At 41.1% G+C, this 19,779-nt stretch overlaps 1 protein-coding gene and 1 long non-coding RNA gene across 6 annotated transcripts in view; one reads left to right on the forward strand and one right to left on the reverse strand.

Annotated features, from left to right (window-relative positions):
* Positions 1 to 19,779, forward strand: part of LOC108183675 (NACHT, LRR and PYD domains-containing protein 3) — a 65,516-nt gene that overhangs the window by 25,384 nt on the left and 20,353 nt on the right. For 2 of the 5 annotated variants that reach the window (XM_088650124.1, XM_088650125.1), the window contains exons 8-11: positions 2,936 to 3,109; positions 3,230 to 3,403; positions 3,513 to 3,686; positions 5,997 to 6,170. In XM_088650124.1, coding sequence (XP_088506250.1) covers positions 2,936 to 3,109; positions 3,230 to 3,403; positions 3,513 to 3,686; positions 5,997 to 6,170 — 696 coding nt within the window. Of the gene's footprint in view, positions 1 to 2,935; positions 3,110 to 3,229; positions 3,404 to 3,512; positions 3,687 to 5,996; positions 6,171 to 6,997; positions 7,045 to 8,060; positions 10,167 to 19,779 lie in introns of those variants that run through there. The other 3 variants (XM_087248457.2, XM_088650127.1, XM_088650126.1) reach the window with 3 other exon arrangements.
* LOC141381739 (uncharacterized) lies at positions 314 to 1,629 on the reverse strand. The gene is made up of 3 exons (XR_015942905.1): positions 1,410 to 1,629; positions 1,204 to 1,327; positions 314 to 1,114 (listed from the first exon to the last, which is right to left on the reverse strand). It is a non-coding gene; the product is annotated as an uncharacterized LOC141381739 (long non-coding RNA).

Genomic DNA, 19,779 nt, shown 5'->3' on the forward strand with positions numbered 1-19,779 from the left:
GATTGACAATTTATCCACAAAGCAAATCCGACTACGCCACCTGAGAGGTTTTCTCCCAGGAAATAGAAATTGGCTTAAACCTTACTCTTAGGCCACACAGGTTCAGTTCTCATATGGATAGGCAAGAGACGTGGGTATAGTATAAAAGTACAAAATTTATTTTCAGAATTTGTGGCAGATTAAAATGGTCACATTACATTCTCTGAACATTTTGCCAGCACCTCCCTCCAACACAACTGCAGTAAAATAAAATAAAAAAAGAAAACAACAACGTTATTACAAAGTAAATATGAAAATGAAATTAACCGGGGAAATAAATTGAATAAACTAACTTACAGGGCTGAGGTCACACATGGGGGGGGGGGAATCACCAGTGCTCCGTTGTGTTCAAAAAGCACACTTCCACACACACACACCACACTAGATCCACACACTCCACACTTCCCAAACCGTCCACAGCAAAAATGTCAAGTGCAGTGACACCACCACCACCTCAAGATCCTGCACCCATGGGACCTCAGTTCCTGCAAGGAAAATCAAAATCAATATACGGGATAAATTATACAAGAGTAAAACAAACAACAAACCAAACACAAGAAAAGAAAAACCAAATACAGCTTCTGTAGTTTCGCTATAGAAAAGCAAGATTCACACAGAACACAAAACTCACTCTTTTGCACACCGAATCACACAACCAAACAGAACAAAAATCACAAATTATATAACAGTAGCAATAGGAGATAGTAGTAGCAGGTCGTAGTAACAACAGCAATAAATAGAGCAGGTAACAGTTAGTCGTAGCAGTTAGCAGTAACTGCAACAGTAGAGTAGCAGCAAGCAGATAGTTAGCGGATAGCAGTAGCAGCTAGTAGTAACTGCAGCAGTAAATGTAGCAGCAGCAGATAGTAGTAGCGGGTAGCAGTAGCAGCTAGTAGTAACTGCAGCAGTAAATGTAGCAGCAGCAGATAGTAGAAGCAGGCAGCAGTAGTAAACAACAGGAGTAGTTCTTTCCCCTAGAGATCTCAGGATAGCAGAATCTTTCAAACACAACCGGAGTAATGTTACAGATGCTAGATCTTTATTTATAAATCGCCCAGGACAGAGAGGGAGAATCCTACAAGAGATATGCACATGCAAAAACGGTTACTGTTTGCAAAATCACACGCTAGCATTCCCCTTTAAATCTCTACATAAGAAACTTACCAAGCCGGGAGTAGTACACTCATGTATTACGAATTAGTCATCTCCATTTATGCTACAAGCGAGCTGAATGGGTGGCAGTCATTAACTCCATGGCAACCAACAGGAAAACCAACGAAAAACCAGGCTAAAAATGAAACCACGATGATTAATCCAAACGTTAATCGAAAGAGAGAGAGAGAGAGAGAGACACACAACCGCTAACATACCTGAAACAGATGTCAACAAACGCGGAACAAGAAAGGCGGGGCTGGAGGTGACACATCACCTAACACAGCCAACCGGCTCTAAAATAGGCAGCACTGGCCCCTGATTGGTTGTTATCAACATCAATCACTACCACTTATCCTATACACGGTCACAGCTGGATAAGGCTGAGAAACTGCAGGCAAGATTACAGGGCAGACAGTCCTGATCACTGACATGGAGGAATCTTTAGAAACAAAAACACACAAGCAGCAAACTACAATGAATATATTTATATATATCTTCTTTATTTCTGTCACATATGCATCTTTCACTTTATTCTGAAAAATGCTTTGAGATGCAACTTTTAAGATGCTACAGAAGATTATTGTCATTAGTTTGTTTGTTAAATAATAATAAATTATTTCAAAAATTCCTGTTTTGCAGTGTTAGGTGTTACATAAAGAGTTGGGCTATTGGAACATCTGAATGAAGCCATTTGTGTTTTATAGTGTTACGGTTATTTTAAGATGGAAACGCTAGGGTTAAAACAACATTTAAAAACTTATGACTCTTTATGAATGGTGGCGGCAATGGAGCAGACAAACAACCAAATTATGTTAAAATAAGTGTTTATTTTACAAAGTGGAAAAAAAGATAAAGTATATACAAAATAAAGAAAACAAGAATAAATGGTTGTAATAAAGGGGAGGAGGAACAAAAGTGGCGCCAAAGAAAAGAAAATAATATAACAAAACACAACTCTAACTAGAACCCACAATCTCTATACTATCTAATAAAAGAAAGAGAAAGAAAAGTTTTCACGCCCTATCTAAACTACACTTCTAAACACAAACGTAAACAAAACTCACAATTAGTGGCGCACACTTCTAAACTAGTGTGTATAATACATTGGTATCTCCTACGTGTAGCAACATGTAGGTCACGTGACATCTACCCTGTTCCTCGAATCCCACTGATGTCGTATATCTGGTAATCAGAGAGAAAACACAATTAGAACACTTTTAAAGATCGATTTCAGCACAAATGATTATAACACACATAACACAAGAAACTGTCACATAATCCAGCCATCCAGCAAAACACACAGTCAACCAACATAGCAAACACACAACAGTGAGCAAGCAAAAAGCAAGCTAGCTTTCGACTGCACCGGCTTCCTTTAAAAGTGGGGAAGTCTGCTTGTGATTGGACAATGATGATGTCATCGCAAATGGTAATGATGACTGGCATCTAGCTTGGCCAATAGGCAGATGAGCTGGGCGGACCTAAAGAAAATGATAGGTAGAGAAGGAGGGAGAGAGAAAAAAAATACAAACAAACACAGGCACAGATACTGAGCCGTAACAATATTTTACACAGGCACAGATACTGAGCCGTAACAATAGACATAAATACTATTTAAAGCTAAAATCAGCAGATGTGCTCACTAATTAGTGAAGTTAAACCAGTCACTACAGTCAGATGTGCTTCAGACTATCAAACACACCAGATTAACACATACATATTGTGTTTGTCCTCTACACAGGCTACAGTGCTGTAAACTTACTGTTCGGTCCTGTGAGAGTTTGTCTTCAGTTCTACAATCCTCAAACTGTGTGCTGAGAGAGCTGGACCTGAGTAACAATGACCTGCAGGATTCAGGAGTGAAGAAGCTCTCTGATGGACTGAAGAGTCAACACTGTAAACTAGAAACACTGAGGTCTGAGTTTAAACACCTGATTGATTGATTGATTGATTGATTGATTGATTTTTTGTTTTGTTACATCAGACAGATCACATTAACAGTGTGTTTTTAGTAATGTGTGTTCTTCTTTCTCAGATTGATGACGTGTAAACTCACTGCCGATTCTTGTGAGAGTTTGTCTTCAGCTCTACAATCCTCAAACTGTGTGCTGAGAGAGCTGGACCTGAGTAACAATGACCTGCCGGATTCAGGAGTGAAGCTTCTCTCTGATGGACTGAAGAGTCAACACTGTACACTGGAGACACTGAGGTCTGAGTTTAAACACCTGCTTGATTGATTGATTGATTGATTTTTTGTTTTGTTTTGACTGATCACATTAACAGTGTGGTTTTTAGTAATGTGTGTTCTTCTTTCTCAGATTGGCCACGTGTAATCTCACTGTTCAGTGTTGTGAGAGTTTGTCTTCAGCTCTAAAATCCTCGAACTGTGTGCTGAGAGAGCTGGACCTGAGTAACAATGACCTGCAGGATTCAGGAGTGAAGCTTCTCTCTGATGGACTGAAGAGTCAACACTGTAAACTGGACACACTGAGGTAAATGATTCTCCACTCTACAATAACTACAGTCAGACAGTTTCATATTAGAGCTCTTCATGCTTGAACATGTTGACTCTGGGTGATACTAAACCCCAGATAACAGGAATTATAGTTTATCAGTAATTGTGTTTCACACTGCTCATACTATACCTGTAGTTAACCCTCAGGAGTCTGAGGTGATTTTGGGACCCCTGAGATGTTTTGACATGCCCTGATTCAGCTACTTATTACTCAGAACTGTGTTTCATTTGTGTTCAGCACAAACTGAGCTACAATAATATGTGAGAAATATTGATGTACATGCTTGTGTTTTTTTTTCTAAATAAATATTATGTGTGGTTAGTAGGTTTTGGAGAAACAAATGTAGCTGAAATAAGATCCATAAACCAGACTGAATGTGCCTGAAGCGTTTAGAGTAAGCAGTCTTGTAGACTAGAATATTTACTGCACAATTATGTGAAAATTATCCTGTTCTCTCATTCAGAGAAAACATTACAATGATCTACATATTGTTAAGGTTGTTTTGGGTGATCTCAGCTGTATGTGTGAGTGACAATGCTCATGAATAATTCACACCTGAGAGACAACAGACACTCCCCCACTCCCCCACAGTGTACAGCAATGTCCATCTGCAGAAGCTAGCCCAAACTCAATGCTTGTTGTATTACTGCTGTTTGACCATGTAAACACTCTGGGTGAACAATATACAGTGCTCAGCATATATAAGTACACCCCTCACTGATCTCTCTTTTACATTCATATTTTAATAGGAAGCTCTAAAGTATTATATTTGTGCATATACAATAGATTAGCCAAATCTGGAGCTCATCTAACAAAATAACTTATGATAACGGTCCAAAAACAAATACAACCAAATCTATGTGTTATAGAAAAATATTAAATACAAATTTAAAAATCAAGAGAAGCAAAACATTTACAGATTTAGTGTAAAAACTAGCACCCTCAAATGTATGTGTTATAGAAAAAATATTAAATACAAATAAAAAAAGAGGAAAAATTAAGAGAAGCAAAACAATGGAAAGATTCAGCTGAAATTTTGTAGGGTTTTTGCAATATTTAGCTTGAATTTAATTGTATTATCTTTCAATTTTGAAATGTGTTTGCTGACTTAAATATGATTGTCATAAATAAATCTGTTTAATAAATGTGTTCTGTTTAAATGCAGCAGAATACACTGCCTATATTGACTGAGAAATGGAGGAAAGTCTTGGTTTTCAGAATGGGCTGTCCTCCATTATGCTGAGCGCTGTATGTGACTTATACAGCCGCACATATAATATATATTTGAAATGGTGTAAAACGTGTTCGCCAAACTCTCTTGTGCATTAATCCAGCATTTAATAATCATTTCAGAATGAGTCTGAGACACTGAAGTAGAGGAATGACAAACGCTTTAAACACAAGAATAAATCAGATTTAAACATGAAAAACAATTAATGTAAATCTAAATCATATTTAAAGACCTTTAATATAGATTTCACTAATAGTTGCAGTCTTAGTTCACTGTTTGAAAACTTTACCAGGTTGTGTTATACCAGTGGTAATCCAGTTTCAGAGCAGAACAGTGGATCTGGAGGTGTGAAAGCAGCAGAGTTAAACGCTAAAGTGAAGCTGTTTTGTGTCCTGCTGAAGGTTTGAGCTGCTCTCATATTTGTGCAGTTTCAGTTTCTTGAAAACAAATAAAAGTCTCATGATAAAGTGTGTGAAATAATCCTGATTACTCGCTCATCTAAAACAATATCTGGTAAAGGCTGAATGTGAAGGAGAGTCAGCAGTCATGAATATTGATCAGGTGTTTCTCTCCTGACAGAATAAAAGTCCCCTAATGGAGCATCAGTGTGAATGTGACTGTGGATCAGGTGATGAACACATGAAGAGAGCGGCTTTGTGTTTGTCTGAGCTCATTTAGTTTTAGTCCACAACAGAATCACAATATAAATGATGAAATCAGCTCATTTCCTGTTGTGTTTTATACATGACTTTAAGATGATCTTCTGAGCTCAAGTGTGTCTTCTTTCTCCTCACAGCAGACTTTACAGCTTGATGTGGTGTATTATGAACAATGTCTTTGCTCTGTACACTTCTACAGATGATGTCGAGTCCTTGTTGAGTGTGTGAGTGTGTGTGTTTGCTGATGCGAGGGCTCGATCAATAAGGAGAGCTGATCAGGATGTGTGTGTTCATCACTGCTGTTGACATGAGCAGAAACAGCAGTCAGCATCTTCACAACACAAAGAGATGTGTGATTGTCCAACTGTGTGATGTGGACTATTGCTGTGTTTGTAGATTGTCTGGCTGTATGGTGACAGAGGAAGGCTGTGGTTTTCTGTCTTCAGCTCTGACTTCAAACCCCTCACACCTGAGAGAGCTGGATCTGAGCTACAATCATCCAGGAGATTCAGGAGTCAAGCTGCTCTCTGAACAACTGGAGGATCCAAACTACACACTGGACAAACTCAAGTATGTGGAGCAGCACTGGCCTTGTGCTTTTACACTGAATGGCTTTAAAAAGACACTAGAAAGCTCTTTTGTGATCAGCTTCAGTTTTCTGTGAGGGTTATGGGGTGAGGACAGACAGAAGATACAGCTTGTAGAGTATTCCAGTCATGTCTATGAAGAGCAAATCATTGAGTGTGAAATGAATCTCCTCTGTAAATGTTGGAGTGTATTGGCTCAGTTACAGTGACATTAAGCGGGACACACTGTACAGTTTCAGCATTTGAGCTGAGCAGAGAAACTTCTTCCTCCATTTCTGCTGAAGAATCCTACAATATCAGGTCAGGAATAGGGTTGGGGATTGAAGATGGATTCAGATTCTGGAATCAGACACTTGGATTAATGTTCAGACTCTTGTTCTAAAATCAACATCTGGAGTCCTCTTCTCTGTGCACACATGTGTATTTTTCACTTGCTAATCTGTCAGGAACTTGGGCGCTGGCGTGCAGCTTTAATAATCTGAACATAGTTTAGAGATGGACTGCAACATGTGCTCAAATGCTGCATGTGCTAAAGAACGATGGCAAAGCTAAGTGTGATCACTGTAAGAAATGAATGTTGCAGCAGGGTGTCTCCATCAACATGAGCAGTATCTGCGCTCGCTTCACCAACAGCAGAGGAAAAGAACTCACTGTGTTACATTCATTGTGCATCCCGGCTCAACCAACAAGTGTTGTGTGTTTTAGCTCAAGAGTTTGGAGCGTGTAGCTGAGCAGCTCAGTGCTAGCTTTAGCTTATTAGCTGAGGGGGAAACTAAACAGCTCATTCTCTCCATCTGTGTGTGTTTACAGTCTGGATCATGGAGGACACACGAGGATTACAGCAGGACCACGCAAATGTAGGACTACACACACACACGCACACATTCTCTCTCTCTTACACACACACACACTCACATACACACACACATGCACACACACACACACACACACTCTCACACATGCACACGCACACACACACATACACGCGCACACACACACACACGCTCACACATGCTCACAGCAGTGAACATGCACACAAACAAACACACACTCAAATAGACACATACACTCTCTCTCTCACACACACACACACACGCTCTCTCTCTCTTACACATAGATACAGACACGCTCTCCCACACTCACGCACACACATACATACACATGCGCAAACACACACATACACACACACAAGCTCTCTCTTTTACACACACTGTCTCTCTCTCACTCACACACACACAGACACACACACACAAACAGACAATCACACATGGGCACACACAGTCACATTTCACATTTTAGGTGCTTTATTGGCATGACAAATAACTGTACATTCGTATTGCCAAAGCAGTGCAGCGTCGCTGCGTACAGACAAGACAGTGCAAAAAGGACAGTAGTGCAAACAAATATGAACATAGAATATAATATAGAAATAAAGAAAAGAAATGTAAAAAAAAATAGATTAATAAAAATAACAATATATCAGTAAAACTAAAAATATTAATAAAAATAAAAATAGATTAATGGTAATTTGTGAAACAGGATAAAGGTAATGACAGTGATAAAAACAGTAAGTCCACGAGTAAAGAGTTCCAGTTGTGTGTTGGAGACAGTGGAGCGGATCATTGTGAGCGGATCACAGTCTCTCTCTCAAACACAGACACACGTATACACACACACACACACACACACATACTCTCTCACACACACACTTTCTCTCTCTCTCTCTCTCACTCTCTCTCACACGCACACTCTCTCTTTCTCTCTCCCACACACACACACACACACTTTCTCTCTCACACACACACTCTCTCTCTTTCTCTTTCACACACACACACACACCTGTGGTTATAAATGTGTGTGTTCTTGTGTTCAGATGTCTGTTTACTCACTCTGGATCCAAACACAGCAAACACTGAACTCAGACTGTCTGAGAAGAACAGAGAGGTGAAGAGTGTGAGAGTGAATCAGCCGTATCCTGATCATCCAGACAGATTTGAGGATCATCTTCAGGTGTTGTGCAGAGAGAGTGTGTGTGGACGCTGTTACTGGGAGATTAACTGGAGTGGAGATTATTATACGTGTATATCAGTGTCATATAAGAGCATCAGGAGGAAGGGAAGACGTGTTGAGTGTGAGTTTGGATTTAATGCTCAGTCCTGGAGTTTGCTCTGCTCTTCCTCCAGTTTCACATTCAGACACAATAACCGAGACACTGCTCTCCCAGTGAAGCCGCTCAGCAGGAGAATAGGAGTGTTTGTGGATCACAGTGCAGGAACTCTGATCTTCTACAACATCTATAGAGACACAATGAGCCTCATCCACTCAGTCCAGACCACATTCACTGAGCCGCTCTGCCCTGGGTTTGGGTTTAGTTCTGGATCATCAGTGAAACTGCGCTGAAGACTGACGAGAGATTTACCCAGAATCCTCTGCAGGAGAAGTCAGCAGCATTGTGTATGTGTGTGTGTGTGTGTGTGTAATAGAGAGAAAGAGTTTGTTTGTGTGTGTGTGTGAGACAGAATGTGTTTTGTTTGTGTGTGTGTGTGTGTGCCTGTCTGTGTGTGTGTGTGTAAGTAAGAGAGAGTGTGTGTTTTGTGTGTGTGTCAGAGAGAGAGAGAGAGAGAGAGACTGTGTGTGTGTGTGTAAGTGTGAGAGTGTCTGAGTGAGTGTGTGTGTGAGAGAGAGTGTGTGTGAGAGTGTGTACTTGCTTATGTCCAAAATGAGGACTTTCGCCAGAGTACACACCAGTAAAATGAGGCCCACCTTGACAAATGAGGACTTTTTCTTGATCCTCATTTGTCTGACCATATAGCAGTATTCAGCATGCTTCAAAATGGTGTCCTGGCTTAAAATCTCACTTGTCCTCAAAATACACTTTTACATCTAAGTGTACTTTTGTATCTAAGTGTGTATCCCCCCACCCCAAAAGTGTGCATAACACAGCGCCCTCTAGGAGAACTGCAATGACGCAATGATACACACTTTTAGGATCTGGCCAATCAGAAAGATACAAGGAGGATGTCACGCCCCCTATTGATCTGACGAATCAGAGGCGAAGTGCGAAATAATAAAGATGGCGGCAGCAAGGAACTATGGTTACTTCACAGAATAAAAGAGACAGTATAAATAAAATTGTACTTTATTTAGTATTTAAATGAAAATGACCAAACTGCGTCAAGAAAGCCTTATATTTGGTGTCCTTAAGCACGGTACTTTATTCTAGATTTAAATCGTACTGTTTCTGCGCAGATCGCGTTGTATCCCCGAGGGAACGGACAACACAGAAGTACAGTATGTAACTTAGTTTAGGCTGTACAGTAGCAGATCCGAGGAATACTGTGGCATAAAAGCGCGAAACGGCCCGCGAGAGCGACACGCAACAGAATCAAACGTTTTCCTGGTTTGTGTGTTCTTTGAACTGTCTGTCTGTCCTACACTGTCAGCGACCGCACCGCGCACCTTCCCCGCCCGCAGCTACGCTCCCTCCGGCTACAAAGAGCTCAGCTGCCCGGGAACGAAAGGAGGAGAGGAGCTCCGAGTCCAACCGGGAGGAAATTAGGCGGAATATTATATATATAATTTGATGTATATCCGTGTATAATAAATGGTATCATCACTTGTAAACTTTTTGTATACATGTTTAACTTTTTTTCCAGAGTTCTGTTTATCTAAATAACATGTTAATAAGTATTTGTTTAAGTTAAGAAAGCTAAAATGCCAGGTTTAAATCATTTATAAAGAATAAAAAGTGTATTGTTTATATTTCCTTTGCACTGAGATTTATATATATATTATAAATAGTATGAGTGAATTAAATTTCTTATTGAGTAATTTAATTACATTTTAGATAAAGATGAATATAATCAGTGATGGGAGTATAGTCCAAAATAATCAGTTAACTTACTGTAACGAAATCACAAAGTGAATATATATTTTTTCTAAAACTTAAAAAATGTAAAAATAAAATAAATAAAAAATACTTCAAGCCTGTTTATTTCATTCAAATGTAAACAATGAATTAAGACATTTGCCAGTTCTGTGTATAATATATAGTTAAATCACTTGGAAACTTTTTATATGTTCAACTTTTTCCAGAGTTCTGTTTGTTATCTAAATAACATGTTGATAATAAAGTATTTGTTTAAGTTAGGAAAGCTAAAAGGCCAGGTTTAAATTATATTTAAAGAATAAAAAGTGTTTGATTTATATTTCCTATGCACTGAGATTTATAGAGATTCTGATAGTATTGAGTGAAGTGATTACGTTTCTTCTTGAGTAAATTAATTACATTTTAGATATGGTAGAAAAGCAATTTACAGCCTTTTTTAACTGCTCAGACACTAAACGTGAAAACTGACACAGACTCACTGAAACTCTTCACTCTTACCTTATTAACACCAATTCTACAAAACTACAAGTCCATTGCTGTAGTGTATTTGTGGATATTTGTTTGTGTGTTTAGTTACTAGTTTCAAGAAATATTGATAAGTATTCTGGAAGAGCTGTAAATACAACTTTAATGTTGTAGTAATTCATTACTTTTTTTAAATCGTTTACCCAACACTGATAATAATAATGTATTAATACTACATGCATTTTATATTTTTCAGCCAAATTCTCAATGGAATAAAGCCATGGTCTTTCTGTAATAACTTAAGTTCAGGCAGTTTCAGACACTCTTTACACAAAAGTCTAAACAGATGTGTGCCCACTATAACAGATTTGAACTGTGATGCTCTTGTTACAAAACACCAAACAGAAAGAGTGTCAGTTTAAAAAAAAATAAAACACTTGGAATGATACGATAGCTGTATGAATGTGTGCCAGTTCTGTATTATTTTTTTCACAGGTGCATGTGCAAAATATGAGCCAGAATAGACACAGGTGTTACAAATTTAGATATGAACAATGGCGACAACCTGAAAAGAGGGAAGGAAAAGAAGGAGGAGAAGGAGGATGAAAGAGCCTGATCAGCCTGGTCAGAGGGTAGGCCTCAGACTGAGCTCTGTATGAAGACAGTCAGTCTCTCATTGACAGAAGTTTCAGTTGCCTTACTTTGCATTCACTGTTTCTATTAAACTTGTGCTTTTTGCATAATGAGAGTGCTGAATACACCGATATTGTGATTTCACCTAGTGGAACATGTTCTTGGATCAACATTTCACATGTGTGAAACTCTTCCTGGAAGGCTACAGGTCACAGTTCAGCTTTACTTCAATGAAACACCCCTGATCAAACTAATTGAGTCCTCCAGGCTTGTTTGAAACAGACATTATAATAGATAGCTAGATGCCCCATTAACAAGCCTTGATATCACTTTTATGAACTTGAAAAGTAGAACTTTATTATAACTAATTCAATGTTTGGTACAACAACTATACCGTTTTTCCATGAAGAGCTTTTACTGTGGGACAGCTATTTAGAGCCGTTTATACACTATATGCATTACAAAAAACTAAACTCATAACAAAATTAATTATGGGATGTCGATCTCTGCTCTGTCCACTTTTTTGATGTGGAAAATTCAACTCTACAGTTTAACAAAGTGACTTTTACTGATATTTCAGTATTTGAATAATAAAGTGTATAAGAAATAATATCTAGAGAAATATGTCTGTAAAATAACAGGAAATGTACTGGCAGCTTATTACAAGCTAGTTTAAATTGGATATACAACACCTACCCAGACAATAGATCACTTTAAACCAGGGGTGTCCAGACGTGGTTATGGAGGGCCATAATCCTGCCAGGAAGTTTCTTTTTTTGACACCATAAAATTATAATCAGTTAAGAAAATACACTGTTCTTATATTTTATATCAGGCAAAACAGCAGCTCCTCTGTTCAGTTGCCTCTGTTTATAGCGCAGTCATAACCGGATTAACCTCGTTGACTTATCGGAACAACAGACTGAAGCGGACCATGAGGCGTTTAGCTTTCTATTATAATGTCTATGGTTTGAAACCTAAAGGTTTGTTGAAGCAGGCTGGGAACTAAACTGTGCAGGGTTGTGGCCCTCCAGGAACTGAGTTTGACACCCTTGACCTGTTGAACCTGGAACAACATTTCTATTAGTCAATCAGATTGATGAATAAGTTCACATTTTATGTTAAGGTTGATTTACATTGAGGGTTACATGCTTCTACATCATTGTTATATGACTAATCATCCTCTCTGATATTGAGAATAATTTACAGTTATGGCTTGGTTTATGCCGACAAGAAGTTGTCTAACAGCAAGAAGGTCGCTGGTTCGAGTGTCATCTGGGCCAGTTGGCATTTCTGTGTGGAGTTTGCATGTTCTCCCCGTGTCGGCGTAGGTTTCCTCCACAGTCCAAACCCATGCGCTATAGTGGAACTGATCAACTACATTAGCAGTAGTGTATTAGTGTGAGTGAAAATGATGGGCCCACTGTATGAAACATTTGTCAGAGTAGTTAGAGGTTCATTCTGCTGTGGCGACCCCTGATAAATTAGTAACTATGCTGAAGGACAGTGAGTGAGTGAGTGAGTGAGTGAGAGAGTAAGGTTTAGGGGTAGGTATTATGCAGTGGCGTAGCAAATGGGCCCGCTGTATGAAACATGCCAGAGTAGTTAGCGGTTCATTCCGCTGTGGCGACCCCTGATAAATCAGTAACTATGCTGAAGGATAGTGAGTGAGTGTGTGAGTTAGGTTTAGCGGTAGGGATTAGGCAGTGGCGTAGCAAATGGGCCTGCTGTATAAAACATGCCAGAGTAGTTAGCGGTTCATTCTGCTGTGGTGACCCCTTATAAATCAGTAACTATGCTGAAGGACAGTGAGTGAGTGAGTGAGTCAGTGAGAGAGTGAGGTTTAGGGGTAGGGATTATGCAGTGGCGTAGCGGATGGGCCCGCTGTGTGAAACATATGCCAGAGTAGTTAGCGGTTCATTCTGCTGTGGCGACCCCTGATAAATCAGTAACTATGCTGAAGGACAGTGAGTGAGTGAGTGAGTGAGTGAGTGAGTGAGGTTTAGGGGTAGGGATTAGGCAGTGACGTAGCGGATGGGCCCGCTGTGTGAAACATATGCCAGAGTAGTTAGCGGTTCATTCTGCTGTGGTGACCCCTGATAAATCAGTAACTATGCTGAAGGATAGTGAGTGAGTGAGTGAGGTTTAGGGGTAGGGATTAAGCAGTGGTGTAGCGGATGGGCCCGCTGTATAAAACATGTCAGAGTAGTTAGTGGTTCATTCTGCTGTGGCGACCCCTGATAAATCAGTAACTATGCTGAAGGATACTGAGTGAGTGAGTGAGTGAGTGAGGTTTAGGGGTAGGGATTAGGCAGTGACGTAGCGCATGGGCCCGCTGTGTGAAACATATGCCAGAGTAGTTAGCGGTTCATTCTGCTGTGGTGACCCATGATAAATCAGTAACTATGCTGAAGGATAGTGAGTGAGTGAGTGAGGTTTAAGGGTAGGGATTAGGCAGTGGCGTAGCAAATGGGCCCGCTGTATAAAACATGTCAGAGTAGTTAGTGGTTCATTCCTCTGTGGCGACCCCTGATAAATCAGTAACTATGCTGAAGGACAGTGAGTGAGTGAGTGAGTGAATGAGTGAGTGAGTGAGGTTTAGGGGTAGGGATTAGGCAGTGGCGTAGCGGATGGGCCCGCTGTATGAAACATGCCAGAGTAGTTAGCGGTTCATTCTGCTGTGGCGACCCCTGATTAATTAGTAACTATGCTGAAGGATAGTTAGTGAGTGAGGTTTAGGGGTAGGGATTAGGCAGTGGCGTAGCAAATGGGCCCACTGTATGAAACATGCCAGAGTAGTTAGAGGTTCATTTCGCTGTGGCGACCCCTGATAAATCAGTAACTATGCTGAAGGATAGTGAGTGAGTGAGGTTTAGGGGTAGGGATTAGGCAGTGACGTAGCGGATGGGCCCGCTGTGTGAAACATATGCCAGAGTAGTTAGCGGTTCATTCTGCTGTGGTGACCCATGATAAATCAGTAACTATGCTGAAGGATAGTGAGTGAGTGAGTGAGTGAGTGAGTGAGTGAGGTTTAGGGGTAGGGATTAGGCAGTGACGTAGCGGATGGGCCCGCTGTGTGAAACATATGCCAGAGTAGTTAGCGGTTCATTCTGCTGTGGTGACCCATGATAAATCAGTAACTATGCTGAAGGATAGTGAGTGAGTGAGTGAGGTTTAGGGGTAGGGATTAGGCAGTGGCGTAGCAAATGGGCCCGCTGTATAAAACATGTCAGAGTAGTTAGTGGTTCATTCCGCTGTGGCGACCCCTGATAAATCAGTAACTATGCTGAAGGACAGTGAGTGAGTGAGTGAGTGAGTGAGTGAGGTTTAGGGGTAGGGATTAGGCAGTGGCGTAGCGGATGGGCCCGCTGTATGAAACATGCCAGAGTAGTTAGCGGTTCATTCTGCTGTGGCGACCCCTGATTAATTAGTAACTATGCTGAAGGATAGTTAGTGAGTGAGGTTTAGGGGTAGGGATTAGGCAGTGGCGTAGCAAATGGGCCCACTGTATGAAACATGCCAGAGTAGTTAGAGGTTCATTTCGCTGTGGCGACCCCTGATAAATCAGTAACTATGCTGAAGGATAGTGAGTGAGTGAGTGAGGTTTAGGGGTAGGGATTAGGCAATGGCGTAGCGGATGGGCCCGCTGTAGGAAACATATGCCAGAGTAGTTAGCGGTTAATACTGCTGTGGCGACCCCTGATAAATCAATAACTATGCTGAAGGATACTGAGTGAGTGAGTGAGTGAGTGAGTTACTAGAGAATGATTTTATCACTGGTGATACTGTGTCAAACCAGTTCTGGAAGCTCAAATTAGTTCGATCAGATGTGTTTAGAGGTTAAATTGAGGGTCTGCTGTCCCCTCACTTTTATTTACTTAAAAAACCTTTAATAAAAATGTGTATGTGATCTATCAAGCATGTAGTTTGTATTTCATTTTTTTACTATATAAGTTGACAGTTCATTCCGCTGTGGCATCCCCATGAATGAATGTATGAATGAATATATATAGTAAAAAAGAAATACAAACTACATGCTTGATAGATCAGGAATCCCTGTTTTTATATCAGTTGTTTATTATTAATAAATAAATAGATAATAAATAAAGAAATGTATTAATTTGTTTGGAGATTTAAGTGCACCATCAAAGAAATCGGATTTTCTAAAAAAAGTCAAATGAAAAGAGCATGTTTAATGTGAAACAAATATGTGAAAACTTCAACACGTGGATGCATACATTTAGCAAACTCCAAGTTGAAGTGTGTTAACTGCTTGCAGTTCCCCTCCCCCACCCCTCTGTTCGTGTGTATGTGTGTGTGTGTGTCTTGAGCACCCATCCCCCACTGTCAACTCACAGACGCCTCATGAGTGCTGCCCTGGGGTAGACACTATGGGCCTACTCACACTATGCCATCCGTACCGTGCCCAGGCCCGTTTCCCGGATCGTTTGAGAAGTGTGAGTGCGCTGAATCGGGCTCAAGCACGGTTCACTTGGCCGGCCCTGGCCCGGTTGGAAGAGGTGTGCCTGAGTGCGGTACACTTGGGCTTTGGCGCGGTACGCTTGTGTGTGAGCGCGAAACGCGCCAAAGCCCGAAACCGAAAGCGAGACGTGACTTTTAAGGGACTGTTTGATATGGATTTATTAATCATTCTTACTGTTCAGTGATCGCAAACTGCCGTAGTTTATTAAAGACGCAAACTCCTCCCAGCACGCCAGCTGCGCGCCTTCAGCAGACCTCCTCATTCCTGCAGCACGAGAGCTTTGATTGTTTATGAGCGCCAAAAGTGGCGGATCTGTACGGCGAAATATCTGACTGCGTGTCCCCGCATCCCTAAGGACTGTTTGGCGAAATATTTGACTGCATGTCACTGCATAACAAACGACTGAAACGATATAACTAGAGAAATCTTCACTGTGCTGCTGAGTGAAAGCGTATGGCAAGCCGTTTTAACATTTAAACCTTGTTCTGACTATCCATAAATATATTTAGAGAGATAATTATATTTTGACTAGTCATAATTATAATTCGACTTGTCAGAATAACAATTAGAGATATCTGCAATTACAATTGTACTAGTACGAAATCAGATTGGAGATATCTGCAAATATATTATGAATAGTCATATTCCTTTATTGACTTCCATTGAAAAATATTTGCAGATATCTCTAACTGAGTTTTGACTCGTCAAAAATCCAATTCAAGATATCTACAACTGTAATTCAACTATTAGTAAATTAATTAGAGATATCTTCAAATATATTTGTAAATATCTCTAAATATTACGAATTAAAGACATCTCCAAATGTATGACTAGTAAAAACTCAGTTAGAGATATCTCTAATTACAATTGTGACTAGTCAAAACTCATTTAGAGATATCTGCAAATATTTTTCAATGGAAGTCAATAGAGGAATATGACTAGTCATAATATATTTGCAGATATCTCCAATCTGATTTCGTACTAGTACAATTGCAATTGCAGATATCTCTAATTGTTATTCTGACTAGTCGAATTATAATTATGACTAGTCAAAATATAATTAGAGATATCTCTTAAATATATTTATGGAGTCAGAACAAAGATTTAAATGCTAAAAAGGCTTGCCATAGAGACCGCTTCTGAACAGCGCAGCAGCGATGACGTAAGCGTGCCGAGGCCCGATATGGTGTGAGCGCGGGCCGTCGGGGGAGACGGGAGGGGGGACAAGCGTGCTTTGGCCCGGTTCGAGGCAACTGTACCTAGTGTGAGTACGGCCTATGACTATGATGATGACGACAATAATATAAAGTTAGTTTGTTAACGTAATTCAAGTCTACAACACCTATCAGGTTTCCCCTCACTTTTATTTACTTAAGAAATATATGTGTATATATATATATATATATATATATATATATATATATATATATATATATATATATATATATATATATATATATATATATATATATATATATATATATATATATATATATATATATATATATATATATTTATTATATAATTATTTTTTATTATATATATATTTATTTATTTACTTATTTGGAGATTAAATTAAAGTGCACCATAATCAAAGAAAATCAGGTTTTCTAAAAAAAAGTCAAATGAAAAGAGCATGTTCAACATAAAACAATATGTGAACACTTCAACACGTGGATGCATACATTTTGCAAACTCCAAGTTGAACCTGCTGCAGTTTCCCTCCTCCACCCCTCCCCCACCCCTCTGTTCGTGTGTATGTGTGTGTGTGTGTGTTAAGCACACATCCCCACAGCGCCTCATTCAACTTTTTTTTTTTTTTTTTTTTTTGAAAACAATGAACTAATTTATCTATTTAGAAAATGAGGTAGTTTCTGTTATTGGATCTTCTCCGTGTTGTTATAATTATGTCCTTCCTCATCAATACCTCTATCATTACTGATGATATTATAGTAGACTACAGTGCAACAATTACATTAACGATTAAGATGGTCATGCTAGCCCTGACATACGCTACAGCAGTAGCACCAAGCGTAAAACGGAAAACCTTCTCGAGAAGACACTTACAAACTTAAAAACACTATGGCTCAGAACCGTGCAACCGCACATAGCCAACATAACATGAATCAACTTATCTACTAGTGCAAATGCTCCTGATAGCTGCATTAAAAACTCCCTGAAAACCACTGCTTCAAGATGCCGGTGCAGAGTGGCCTGATCTAGGTGGAAAAAACCTGTTATATTCCTCGGGAGTGGGTCGAGGGGTCGGCGGCAGTCCCAGTAGATTTTCCAGTTGATGAAGAAGTGGACTGAGTATGCCTCTGCCGTACTCCATCTGTGGATCGAGCGGGTGAATATCCTCCTGCTGGAGGTCCTGGGTTGAATAATCCGGACCCTGGGTGCCCCACCGAGTAGGAGCGTTGTTGACCTGGTTGAGCTCCGTGGCCTGCGGCCGGCCCAGCTCGGACCAACTCAGACCCTAAATGAGCCTGTCCGCCAGCATTTGCAGGATCTCGACCGTCATCATCATAAAACCACTGTGCAGACGACATGGTGGAGTTAAGTGAGTCATGGGCCATATCTGTGCTATCAGCATACATCGGTGTGTTGAGACTAACATAGGCCGGAGGTTGTTCAGCTCGGGGTGTGGCAGGTGCTGACTGATTATTGGCAGGCAGCTGATCTCTGTTAGGGTCAGTGAGTGCACCTCCCTCAGACGCACCTTCGTCCTCGCTGGTGGAGGACTGTGGGTGTGACGTCCACTTCTGACTCACCATCTCAGATGACAATTTATTTCCAGATTGGTCAACTAATCGACCATCAACAAGTGAGTATTTAGGCTGTCGTAATGGACTCGGAGACGGAATGGGCTGTGCCGGTGTAGACGATAACCCAGGTGGTGGTCCTAACACGACTGTCTCTAATTTGGGCCCATGATGATTTGCTGGTCCTGCCGCGGATTTAGCTGGTGATGCTGTAATTACTGGAGGCTGCGTTGATGCCGATACTTGCGGGCCAAACACCTCGTCTTCCTGTTCTGTCAAGGCCCCAAGTCCAGGGTGAGTTTGGTCTGCGCTAGTTGCCTTCGCCTGTGCCATTCGCTCTCTCTCCCTCTCTCGCTCTCTCTCGTCAATTCCCGCTCGCATGAGTTCAAGTCGCTCAAGGAGCTGTCTTTGTCCAGGAGTTAATGTACGGGTCGGCTGAGGAGCTGGCTCTTGGCTGGCCATCTGATACTCATTTCCGGAGTCCCCATCAGATTGCGTAGCACTTCGATCACATCTACTATGACCAGAGCCGCGACCGTCATCGCCTGACCTGTCTCCGTCTTGACGCCTGTGATGTCTATGACCTCTTCCTGCCCCCGCATTTCCTCCATCATCATCATCATCATCATCGTCCGATGAATCAGCAGCGTTGCCGTATCGGGGGTGTCCCGGGCGTCGTCGTCGACGAGGTCTTGGGGGAGGAGCATCTGGGTGCCCATCCATATTCGCGAGTCCTCCCAGGTTGGCCGGATACAATGCAACCTGGTCTGTCATAGCTGCTTGCATTCTCACCTCTGCATCCGACATTGGACGCTCAACATCAAGCGCTTCCCTACCGCGAGCTGTAACATAGCCTGCAATCAGCTTGTTCCAGACGTCCACACGGAGTCGGTCGTTTTGGAAGCCCTGATACCGGCCTAGAGACTCGTCTCCTAGAGCGATTAAAAGCCTCCCGCAGAACGCAGCTAGATGTCTGAATTGGTTCGCTCTAACGTGCTCAAGGTTATGACGAAATCCATAATAGGGATTATTGCCCACCCTTCTCATAGCAAGCCCTGCGTTGTCCCACTGATCCGGGTACATTCGCTGAATTAAAATCCACGGGAAAGCAGGGTTCTCATGTATGGCTCGCGCTATCACGTCTAGGGACGTAAGTCCTGAACCGGCAGCTTGTGCAAGTACAACACGGACCCTCAATGCATGCTGGGGAATGTAAGTCAGCCATCTTCGAATTATGGCTGGCATAACAGTATCATCTACATACTGCCCGAAGTTTGTCCATGTCAGCTGAATATCTCCTGCTGTTAAAGCTTCCCCTGCGTAGGGCATCACCGGTGTCAGCTCGGCTACCACTCTG

Source organism: Danio rerio, chromosome 4 (genome assembly GCF_052040795.2).
Source record: "Danio rerio strain M-AB ecotype USA chromosome 4, GRCz13ab, whole genome shotgun sequence".
NCBI lineage: Eukaryota > Metazoa > Chordata > Actinopteri > Cypriniformes > Danionidae > Danio > Danio rerio.